This window comes from Homarus americanus, unplaced genomic scaffold (assembly GCF_018991925.1).
Source record: "Homarus americanus isolate GMGI-L3 unplaced genomic scaffold, GMGI_Hamer_2.0 scaffold34921, whole genome shotgun sequence".
NCBI classification, from domain to species: domain Eukaryota; kingdom Metazoa; phylum Arthropoda; class Malacostraca; order Decapoda; family Nephropidae; genus Homarus; species Homarus americanus.
The window spans coordinates 13,478,235-13,490,983 of NW_024741901.1; the positions used below are offsets into that span (position 1 = coordinate 13,478,235).

The 12,749-nt window shown below is 45.7% G+C and overlaps 1 protein-coding gene across 1 annotated transcript in view; it reads left to right on the forward strand.

The window, feature by feature from the left end:
• LOC121876181 (NPC intracellular cholesterol transporter 1-like) overlaps positions 1-12,749 on the forward strand; it is a 157,824-nt gene that overhangs the window by 117,892 nt on the left and 27,183 nt on the right. The window contains exons 19-21 of the mRNA XM_042381142.1: positions 4,713-4,876; positions 5,097-5,230; positions 6,262-6,616. Of these exons, the coding sequence (XP_042237076.1) occupies positions 4,713-4,876; positions 5,097-5,230; positions 6,262-6,616 (653 nt within the window). The remainder of the gene's footprint in view (positions 1-4,712; positions 4,877-5,096; positions 5,231-6,261; positions 6,617-12,749) is intronic.

The window sequence follows — 12,749 nt, forward strand, 5'->3', positions numbered from 1 at the left end:
GGCAACCCTTGACGCCTTTCCGGGCCAGAGTGGTTACAATGGCCTGTGCATTTTCCAACTCAAATGCTTTCTTTAGATCAAGGAATACTACGATTGCCTTATTTTGACCAATCGATCCCAGGAGAGTGGCCAAACTGTGTGCAGTGCTGACACTTTTGGTGAATCCAAAGACATTGTAGTGAAGTGGTCCAGTTTTCCAGAGGAGTCGTGTAAGGACCATCCTTTCGGCGGTTTTGCCGATGCATGCTGTTAGTGATATTGGTCTGAAATTCTGGGGATCATTGGGTTTGGGAATAGGAACGATGTTTGCTCTTTTCCAAGCTGACGGGAGTTTGCCTGCTAACCATGATGCGTTGATAACTGTTCGGGGAGCAAGTTCATCAGCAAATCCTGCATTGCTGAGCAATGAATAGGTTATACCATCACTGCCAGGGGCTGTGTCTTTGCTTGTTTTCCTGGCCCTTCTGATTTATTTTATAGTAAACAGACAGTCTGCAGTGTGAGTTTGTTCAATTGCATGTCTGACTACTACTTCTCTCTCCAGCTGTACTTGCTGTAGATGAAGTCTTATTTCAGGAGGTAGTTGAGCTGATGACGAGCGTTCTGAAAAGTGCTCTGCCAAGCGATTTGCTTCCTGTAGTGGCTGGGGGCAGGCTGGAGCTCTGGGCAGTTTTCCTGTTGCTGACCTGAGTTTTCTCCAGAGTTCACTCAGGCTGGTGTGTGCATTAATGGTTGCACACCACTCGAGCCATTTGTCTTCCCTAATTTTCTGAGTAATTTGACGAGCATGTTGGACAGCAGCTCTCAAGAGTTTCACTCCCTCAGGGGAAGGGCACTGTCGGAGATGTCTTCTGAATGTGTTGATTCTGTGATTCTGTTCTCTGACCTCGTCATTGTAGAACCAGTAGTCTTTGTGGTGTCTATTTGTAGGGTTTGTTTTTGGTATTGCTTTCTCTGCTGCGTGTTGTATGGCATCAGTAAGGTCCTGGTTTAGTTGGTCAATATCTTCTGCTGGTTCATAGTTCGAATACCATTTTTGGAGTTCATCTTAATATATTTTCCAATTTGCTTTCTTGGTATTCCATCTGGGTGGCGAACGTGGGGGAGGAGGGAGTAGTTCCACCCTCAAAGTGGTTGTCGTTGCAAAGTGGTCACTGGTCAGTTCATCATCTACTTCCCACTGAGCTACTGGAACGAGCTCAGTGGAGATGACTGTGAGATCCAATGTTCCTCCCAGTATGTGTGTTGGTTCCCCAGTATTAGTGAGCGATATTTCTGGAACATCTGTCGTTAGTTCCACTAGGTGATGACCATCCTGGTTCATTGTTGTGGTCGGGTTGATCGTTGGATGGTGGGCATTGAAGTCCCCAGCAATGAGCACGAGTTCTTGTGTTGCTTGAGTCAGTAGTTCACCGGCTTCTAGTCGTTTGGGTGGCGGTTTATAGATATTGTATACTACAAGAATGTCGTTTGCCAGGTGTATCCGAACAGCTTGTGCCTCTACTCCATCTCCACAGTGAACTGGTTTTTACTTCTGAACTGGGGATGGTCGCCCTGACGAGAATCATGCTGCCATGGGAGTTGGGCCCCTTTGGTACAGAGTACTGTTGGTATCCAGGCAAGCGCAACTGTTTATCTTTTGACTTCATGGCTTCTTGCAGAATGAAGACATCAATATTTGTAGCTATGGCTGCTGCTTGTACAGTATGCCGTTTGTTGGACAGGCCTTGTACATTTCACTGTGTTATCTTGAGATGACAAGGAGGTGGGGCTATTCTATCATTATCTCCTCGTCGCTGGTGCTGTAGTTGCTCTCGGCGTTCATGGTTGAGTCGCTCTCCTCCTCGTCCGTTAGGAATGGTGTGCTCATTGGTGGCTGTTTCTTGGGCACCTGCTCTAAGGGAGGAGCAGGAGGTGGAATTCCGCTTGTTTTTGGAGGTATCTCGGGAGTTTTTTCTACTCTCTTCTGGGTGCTGTCGCTCTTGCCTTTGATCGTGTGTTTGCTGACGGTCTGTGCTTGTTGTTCTATTCCTCGTGATCTGTTGTGAGGGGCTTGAGGTTTCACGGTTTTGACAGATCTCTCGGATGGCAAGTTCTTCTTGTTTGATATCTGTCTCAAGGGCGTCGTCTGTTCCACTTGTAGTTGTGGAGTTTTGGGGGTCTGGTCTTCCTGCATCTTTTCTATGAGCTGTCATTACTGCATTTATTATATTTTCGGTGCTGGTATCTTGCTTCTTTATTATAGTAGAGAAAGTCACTATCATAAAGGTGATCATCTGTTTTATTTGTTCTTTTGTGAATGTCGCTTGTAGATTGGCAGGCTGGGGTGAATTCAGTTGGGTTGTCGCCTGAGGGAGTTGCAGTCCCAGGCAATATGGTGTTCTCCACCAATACTGGAGTGTTTTGTGCTTTTACTGCTGTACACCTCTTGAGCTGCGGTTGTGGAGTTCACTGATTTGTCATGGTTTTCTGCATGGACTGATTTTGTCCCGGTGTCTTCAATTTTGTCGTGTAGCCTGGTGGGGGAAGTACAGGGAAGGAATCCTCTGCCAGTTGAGGCGGAGTGGGTGTTGGGTTGACTGTTTTCTGTAGCTGTTGACTCCACACGAATGTGCTCTGAGGTGCTTCTGTTGTGTTTTGTGGTTGAATTTTTGCCATTGCAATTTTCATCAGCTCTCTCCTCTCTGGGAATGATATGCTCCAAGCGTGATGTTTCTTTCCACAATTTGGGCACTTGGCTGTAGTGGTGGTTCCTTCCTTGTGTTTTTAATACACATTTCTGTCTTGTGGCTTTGGCTGCAGATGCCACATCTCACTTTTTTGCGGCACCTGGATTGGTGATGTCCAAATTTCTGACATTTGTAGCATCGTAGTGGTTCTGGGACAAAAGGACGCAACTTGTAAGTCCCCCAGTTGCCTAGGTCTACCTCCTCTGGGACTGTCCCTTAATGTCCACTAGCACTTGCTTTGTCTGTGCTTTGTCCTGACTCGTAACACAACGCTCTGCCTTGGTCACTTTTGGATGTTTTATGATGACTTCTACAGGTAATTCCAGAGGATATCGTAGTAGGACCATTCTGGTTGTTTTCTCCTCGGGGTCTAATGGTATTATCTTGACCGTCTTCCTGTTGAGGTTGGTGACCTCGCTGAGGATCTTGGCTGTGTTGTGGTCTTGGGGGAGATGTATCAGGTCTCCAACTAGATTGGGCTTCACACTGAATTTGATGTTCTTGTATTCTAGTTCCAGTGCTACCACTACCTCGTATGCATGGTTGAATTCGGTTTCTTTGGGAATCTTGTACTTCATCACAGTCGGAATCGCGAAGGTGGGTGGTTCTTCCACGGGGTAGATTGCTGGGGACATATTGTCTATGTCGGAGATGTTGTTTTTCTTCCGAGGCCTCTTGTGGCATTTTCCTTCCATTAGTTACGTCTCTCTCACTCGTCTTTATATCAATCAATTGACAATGAAGGCTCACTACACCTACCTAGTTCCTTGTTGCCCTAGGACCAGTGCCGTAGCCAACCCCCTCCCCCCCCCCCTCCAACGGGGGTCGTAGGTTGGTGGCTCTGGTTTTGCAACAGGACCCCGAAAAAAGGGGGAGCCTACTCTACCCTATCAGCTAAACTCACCGGCCCGGTTCACACACCCTCTTAAGGGCCGCTTTGTCGCCTGTCCTAACGACAGTTCCCGCAGGGTTCGTTAATACTGGGAGAATCGGTGAGGGCACTAAGAAATGTGAGCATAAAACACAGACAAACAAGCAAGTCAATTCAACAGAGACGAGATATCCACGTCAAAGTGAAAGTGGCGTGTGTGGCGACAGTAAGTCTGGCCAGGTGCCGACGTGAGCAAATGGAAGCACGTGGGTCGGGAGTAGCTGCGACATGCGTCTTCTCACCTCACCGCTCAGCTGGTGTCTCCGATGGACTGAAGACCTTTTTTTTGTTGAAGATTTTTAAGAATGCTGGTCCGCTCGCTGCCGCTTATATATGCCTCGTCAGACAATCCTAGAACAACCTAGACAGGTCTGGGAAGTTCTAGTACGTTCTACTCTGATCGAGGCTTACAATAAGAAGTAAACGATACCACAAATGATGCAGTACATTTCAGAAAATTCGTACATAAGTAATGTATCAATATATACACGAAAATCTCCCTAAATTTGCCAAAATAACTGTTGCTTGGGACAAAAAATAATCAAAACACATAGTTTATAAACACTATAATACCAAATGTACCAGAAAAAAGGAAATAAATGGGGTTGGACTATTAAAAGCAAAGACAATAAGATCCTGTTTGAGGCAGAAGTAAAAGAGAGATGGGCAGATAAAGTAAAAGACTTATACAATGATAAGGATAGAGTGGAGGTAAGAAACGAAAATGAAATAAAGATCGAACTACCAATTCTGAAAACAGAGGTTGAGGCAGCCATGAGCAAAAAAAAAAAAAAATATTAATATTTGTATTATTACCAAAAAAGCCAGGAGCCGTAGATGATAATGAGTGAAGGCTCAGTAGAAGAAATGAATGAAGGTAAGAAGATAATGAATGAGGGTAGAAGATAATGAATGAGGGTAGAAGGAAATAAATGAAGGTAGAAGATTGTATAGAGAGTTGTTTTTTATTAAGCCTGAAATATGTAGCTGTTAGTCCGTACTTACCTGTTGTGTATCACGGTATTCCCTTCTCGTCCACCTTCTCTGAGCAGTTCCTGAACAAGTACCTGTCCGTTGGTCCTCCTGTGTACTTTGTGATGACAGAAGGATACAACTACTCCGACTTTCACGAACAAAACTTAGTGTGTCAGGTATCTGGCTGTGACGACGAATCCATCACCCAGCAAATCTTCTTGTCATCGCTCAAACCCGAAGAGTATGTTTACGTTGATTGTTTATTGCTTAAAATTTCTGACCATCTGGTTATTGTATTATTGCTTTATTTGTTATACAGTAAGTCTCATGTCTGCTTATGTTGTGGATCTTAATGCTCTTAGTCATGCTTTAAACACTACCCTTCTCTATATCTACCCCGAAAACTCTAACTAAGGGACTATCCAGAGCGCCATCTTATACTTAGGTGTATCATCCAACAGGACGTATTTGGCCTCGGGCGCCATGTCGTGGTTGGGACCTTACTTCTCATGGCTACGTGACAGCGTCGGCTCATTTGCAACTTGGACAGCTTGCTGTAGGCTCGACAGCAATGGCAACTACATCAACAGCTCAGGTATTTTACCCATAGACATACATTAACAATTATGGTTCTCCCTTAGTTTAGCGAGGGCGCCATACTCCCACAAACCAACATCTTTAACTCTGTATGACGAGAGGTAGGCACAAACATTGACTCGGCAATTCTTTAACTATAAGCAGCTCGGGTTTATCGCCCACTGGCAAATCACACCTTTAAGTAAGCTAACGCGTTTGACATATTAGAAAGAAACACCGTGGGAGCAGAGCAAATTATAAAAAATAAATAAAAAAATAAATAAAAAATAACAGTGACCACATCGCAGTGGATTTTTTTTTTTTTAATAAATATCAAGGGCAGCCAAATTAGACGGGCCAAAGTTGTTAACAGCTCACACAATGTTATAAGTTGGGAAAGCGAACAGGTCTGCGATAGGATTGCTCGAATGGGCACCATATTATTTGTCTTAGACGAGATGTTCTTTAAGGTGCTTAAGAAATTGTTTGTTTATGACAGATTTTAAGATTTTAGATGTGATTGATGTGAGAGCTACAGGTCAACAGTTGGAGGGGAAGGATGGATTACTTCTTTTTGGAATTAGGGTAATGGATAATTTCTGTGACGAGGGAACAACCCTGTAACATATTTCAAATCACGTGGTCATGAAACAATACTCTTTAAAATCCTTATATGAGATGAAGCCTCACAACAAACACCATTGTTTACACTATCGTGTATACGTGTAGTTACCAACTCTGTGTGCAGTCGCAGGTTTGTGTAAAATCTTTTTTGTGTATATTTGTTAATCAACAAGGATTACATAACGATATGAATGATTATATGCATAGTATACTTAATTTTGGAATATCAGATTACTATATTAAAAGCATTTAAAACATTTCTGAACACTAAGTATTTTCTAACATTTGGCTCTAAGAAAGTCAATCATGCTTTGTGTTTCAAATTGTATTTCATTTCTATATATTTGAAATGTCGATATATTTTTTCAGCCGACTTTACTAAGGATCCTCTTAAACAAGTCTGAGACATTTAACTTTTTCCTCCAGAATTAATTGATATGAGGGCTGTTGCCATCTGCCTTGAACCAGACGACTTGATCGATGGTAGACCTAAACCAGAGATATTCATGGATCATGTAGAGGATTTCTTGTCCGACAACCCACATGATACGATGTGTCCTTCTGCGGGTCATGCGGCCTACGGAGAAGCTGTCAATGTCCTGCACGTGGACAATGAATCCTCTGTAGGAGCTCACTACTTTATGACCTACCACACCATACTTAGAACCTCGACTGACTTTACGGGTGCCATGAACTGGGCGTACCAGCTCTCAGAATACATGACCGCATATCTGCAGGAGAGATCACAGTACTCCAAGGACATTGAAATATTCCCTTACAGGTTAGTACACAGGCTGCGGTATTCTTTTGTTTATGCAAACATGGGCTTTAGGTGCTATAAAAACGTTGGTTGTCAAATTATGGAGTAAAGAAAAGGTTTATTAGATATTCGTGTATGTTAATTGAATCAGCGTTGCGAGTTACATCTTTATTATGGCTTGCAAAAATGTTGATCGAAACCTAAGAGGAATACAAAGAGTTAAACTACAAGAAAATAGAGAGACTGACCTGTAAAATACGAACGAATCTCATCATCATCATCTACCAAATGCATCTAACTTAACACCACCACCATCATCATCATCATCATCAACATCATCATCTACAAAATACATCTAACTTACCACCACCACCACCACCATCATCATCATCATCATCATCATCATCATCATCATCATCATCATCATCATCATCATTATTATTATCATTATTGTATAATATGGACACAAAGTAGTACCTTAAGCTGTGTATTCTTATATTACTCCATTAATTATGTATAGTAAAGTATTACAGAACACGTATTAATCCTATGTAATATTTCCATTTATTATGCACCATGTTATGTATGTGAATTATCATATTTACATTTTATGTATTCAGCTTGTGAATGCTGGCATCTGTACATGCCAGCGTGGAGTGATACAGAGAGTTGAGATCGCTAGTCCTTATGGTGTGGAAGCCCACTGTCTATTTGTTTCCTCTGTATATCTCCCGTACGAGAATAAGAACCTATTTTCAAGATAACAAGTGTTTCCGTATACCCTCCGTAGTGTAGAACATTTTGGGGGTATCAAAGACAAACATAGATGGCACAGTGAGATCTCTCAGTGAGATTCAGAGTGAACTTAGCCTTCCCGCCGGACTGTGTTAATGGCGTCTCGTCTTCAGCTTCGCCAAGGATTTACAGCCAGAATACAAGCCTCAGGACTTACAGTGTTGTGAAGTGCTATGCTGTGTACAGTGCTGTGATGTAAAGTGAAGTGTTCTGTGAAGTGCTATGTTGTGTATTTTAATCAGAATTGTCTGTGCAAACTGCAGTCAGATGACTGAGGGAGCTGCCCAGCAGTACAACCCTTCCTGCCTACAGTCATTGGGTAACTGAGCAGCGCGCATTAAGACAACTTCAGAAGACAACTTCAGTTCTGTTGCGACTTGCGCCGAGCTGCCTCTACGTCTGGCAGTGCGCCAAGCCTCCGGGCAACGAGCCATACACACACACACACGCACTCACAGGCCCACTTTATATTAAATTCTTGCTTATTACTTTAGACTTCTGTAATTCTGTGCATAGATTACGAGGGGTTGACCCGGTCTCTTGCACAGATAGAGTACAGAAGCTGTCGGCATGTCTCACAGGGATCAAAAAGATACCTTGGACGACGGGGTTATGAGTTTAAGTTTGGGAGATCTCTCCCCACCCACACTCAGGCCCCACGCTCCCCACAGTGACAACGCCCAATTACCCACAGAATCTCCTAGTTCGTCGCGAGCAAGCTCTCCTGCGGTGCCTGCGTCCGAAGATCTCCTTCAACTGATTAAGTGGATGGAAACTTCTCGACGCCAGGACTATGTTGCAAGGAGAGAAGAGGAAGAAATTCGATACAGAAAGTCTGAAAGACGAAGCCACGAGGATGAACAAAGACGCAGAGAACTAGAAGATATACGTAGAAGTGAGGATGACCTGAGAAGAAGAGAGGATCAAGCCAGATTTGAAGCCTTGATTTCCCTGTTAGCCTCCCCACAACGATCTACTCTGCAAGATTCTTCTGCTACTACTAATGCTGATACGTCTAGAGGTACTGGTACATCATTTCCCAGAGTCGGTTCAACAATTCCTCAAAAGGCTGCAGTACAGACGCCTCCCTCTCTGAAGTCTGACGCTTCTTATCAGATATTTCGGGAATGGCGTCGACGTTGGCAAGACTATGCAACAATGGTTGACCTGTCAAGTTTACCACAGCCTAAACAGATGTTACAGCTTCGTATGTGCTTGTCCTTAGAGACACAACGTACTCTCAACGAAACTGACAGCTGATGGTTCCAAGATGGCTCCAGCTTTGGGATCTTTCTGGGCTACTCTTACCTTTGGAAAGCAGTCTTGCTCAGCCCGGATTGATATTCATGATGGGATCCCGACTCCGCTTTTATCATACGGCCATTGTCAAGAGTTGGCCATTATTTCAAAGGAATTCCTCAAACCTATTTTAAAGGTCACCCATGTCAACAGGTTGAAGGAACTCCCTATCTCTACTAACAAGTCCCCTTCTGATGCAAGAGCTTACCTTCTCAAGGTGTTTGCTGACGTGTTGGTTACGAAGAAATCTTTGGGATCCACACCACTCAAGCCGATGGTGGGTCCACCTATGAAGATTCATCTTAAGGATGGTGCCACACCTTTTGCCATCCACACCCCTCGTTTGATTCCTCACGCCTACAAGGAGCTAGTTAGACAAGAGCTTGACTCCATGGTCGCTCAGGGAATCATCAAGCCGGCCGGAGACGAACCTTCACCTTGGTGCCACCCTCTCGTCCCCGTCGCCAAACCTCGTGGTGGAGTACGGATTACCACCGATCTATCAAAACTTAACCAGCAAGTTTCCCGTCCAGCCCACCCTTCACCCACACCCTTCGCAGCTGTTCGAAATGTGGACCCGAAGGTGAAGTTTTTTACAACGATGGACGCCTTATGTGGTTATTGGCAGATCGAGTTGGCCGAAGAAGACCAGCATTTGACTACATTCATCACACCATATGGAAGATATCAGTATTGCAGAGGCCCCATGGGATTTGCCGCTACGGGCGATGCATTCTGTCAACGTGGTGACGCGGCCCTTCAAGGAGTCACGAATTGTGTCAAGGTGGTTGATGATATTTTACTCCATGACGAAGACTACTGTGCCCACCTCTCCCGAATATATGAAGTTCTCACCAGATGTCGAAAGTACGGGATTACCCTCAACGCTGACAAGTTTGTAGTCGCCGCACCATCAGTGAACTTCTGTGGGTACACTCTCTCAGCATCAGGTATCACAGCTGACCAGGAGAAATTAAGTGGAATCAGGGATTTTCCAACCCCTGCCAACCTGACAGACCTCCGTTCTTTTTTGGGTCTGGTCAATCAGCTGGCAGAATTTTCACCTGACATCTCCTCCGCAGCCCAGCCGTTACGCCCCCTGCTGAGCCCCAGGAGGACATTCCTGTGGACCCCAGATCATCAAGAGGCCTTCCAGCGAGTCAAGCAGGCCCTCTTAAGTCCACCTGTCCTCGCCTGTTACGACTCAGCCCTACCCACCGTCCTCCAGACTGACGCCTCCAGACGCCCTTCTGCAGGACCATGGCGATGGACAAGTCTGCTTAATTCAGTGTGGATCCCGGTTCCTGACGGACGCCGAGACCCGATTTGCCACGGTTGAGCTGGAGATGTTGGCTGTTGTCTGAGCGATGGCGAAGTGCCGCTTCTACCTGATAGGACTTCAGCACTTCACCCTCTTCACGGATCATCGCCCTCTTGTACCTATTATCAATCACTACTCTTTGGAGGCAGTAGAGAATCCTCGCCTTCAACGTTTGAAAGAGAAGCTGTCGCCTTATCTCTTCATGGCTGTGTGGCGTGCGGGTAAGCTGCTGTGCATCCTGGATGCCCTGTCCCGCGCCCCTGTCAGTCGCCCCACCCCAGAGGACGAGATGTTGTGTTCTACAGCTGCCTCATCCCTCAAGTCAGTATTCTCATTGAAGGCCGTCTTCACATCAGAAGAGTCTACAGCACCGGATGCAGACAAGACCCTTGAAGATCTCCGCACCGCAGCCCGGGCCGACCCTTTCTATATCCGGCTGGTCGACTGTGTGTCCCAGGGATTTCCATCTAACCGATACGACCTTCATGAATCGCTACTCCCATACTGGAAGATACGCGAGGACCTCTATTGTGTCGGAGACTTCGTCTTGTATGGTCCACGAGTAGTCATTCCTGCTGCCCTACGCCGCCATACCTTGACCCGCCTTCACGACAGCCACCGAGGAGTGGAGGCCACCAAGCGACGGGCGAAGCAGACTGTATTTTGGCCCGGAATCGACGCGGACATTGCAAGTACCGGCCGTGCCTGTGAGCCGTGCCAGATTCTGCAACCCAGCCAGCAACAGGAACCTTTAATATGCGACGATAACCCTTCAAGACCCTTCGAGTCTGTGTCGGCCGACTTCTTTGCAGTGGCAGGGAAGTTCTTCCTCGTCATTGCCGACTGATTGTCTGGATGGCCTGTTGTCGTCCCCTGTGGTAGTGACACAACGGCTACTGCTACCATCCGGAATTTCAGACATTACTTCAGAGAAGTTGGTGTTCCCCTCCGCCTCAGGACTGATGGAGGACCCCAGTTCACCAGCCATGAGTTCCGGGACTTCATGGACCGTTGGGGAGTCCGTCATGTCGTGACCTCGCCCCACTACCCCCAGGCGAATGGACACGCTGAAGCCGCAGTCAAGACTGTTAAACACCTGATCCTTAAGGTGTCACCCTCAGGAAATATCGACTGCGAGGATTTCGATCGAGGTTTGTTAGAGTTATGCAACACCCTGAACTTCACCGGACGCTCCCAAGCCCAGGTTCTATATGGACATCATCTCAGGTCTTGTGTTCCTGCCCACCCGAAGTCTTTTTCTCAAGAATGGAAAGCCAAGACTGAAGAATGTGACCGCCGTGCAGCAGAACGAGCCGCAGATGTCGCTGCTCGATACGACTGTCATGCCCGCCGCCTTCCCAGGTTGAGTATCGGCCAGCAGGTCAGGATTCAAGATCCGTTATCTCACCGCTGGGACAAGGTTGGGGTTGTCATGGGTATTGGCCGGTCCAGGGACTACCAAGTGCGTCTTCCTATTGGTAGAGTATGGTGGAGGAACCGTCGTTTCCTCCGACCTGTGGAGCTGCCTAGTGTTGACCCTTCCCCAGTTGAGTCCCCTAATGCTGATGTCTTTACAGTAAATTCATTCCCACCCTGTGTTTCTGCCCCGGTACTCCGCAGGTCCGAGGGACTCAGAAACAAAAGGTCCGCTCAAGATGAAACTATGAGCGTATAGGGGGGAGGGAGGTGTATAATATGGACACGAAGTAGTACCTTAAGCTACGTATTCTTTTACTTTATTAATTATATATAATAAAGTATTACAGAACATGTATTAATCCTATGTAATATTTCCCATTTATTATGCACCATGTTATGTATGTGAATTATCATAATTACATTTTATGTATTCAGCTTGTGAATGCTGGCATCTGTACATGCCAGCGTGGAGTGATACAGAGAGTTGAGATCGCTAGTCCTTATGGTGTGGAAGCCCACTGTCTATTTGTTTCCTCTGTATATCTCCCGTACGAGAATAAGAACCTATTTTGAAGATAACAAGTGTTTGCGTATACCCTCCGTAGTGTAGAACATTTTGGGGGTATCAAAGACAAACATAGAATTATCATCATTATCTACCAAATACATCTAACTTACCACCACCACCACCTCACCTTTTGAAGATAAATAAGTGTTTGCGTTACCTCAGTAGTAGAATATTTTGGGGATCAAAGACAAAACATAGAATTATCATCATTATCTACCAAATACATCTAACTTACCACCACCACCACCACCACCATCCACCACCACCACCACCACCACCACCATCATCATCATCATCATCATCTACCAAATACATCTAACTTACCACCACCACCACCACCACCACCACCACCACCACCACCACCATCATCATCATCATCTACCGAATACATCTAACTTACCACCACCACCACCACCACCACCACCACCACCACCACCACCACCACCACCACTCATCATCATCATCATCATTCTACCGAATACATCTAACTACTACCACCACCACCACCACCACCCACCACCACCACCATCATCATCATCATCATCATTTACCGAATACATCTAACTTACCACCACCACCACCACCACCACCACCACCACCACCATCATCATCATCATCATCTACCGAATACATCTAATCCTTACCACCACCACCACCACCACCACCACCACCACCACCATCATCATCATCATCATCTACCGAATACATCTAACTTACCAACCCCCACCACCACCACCACCACCATCATCACT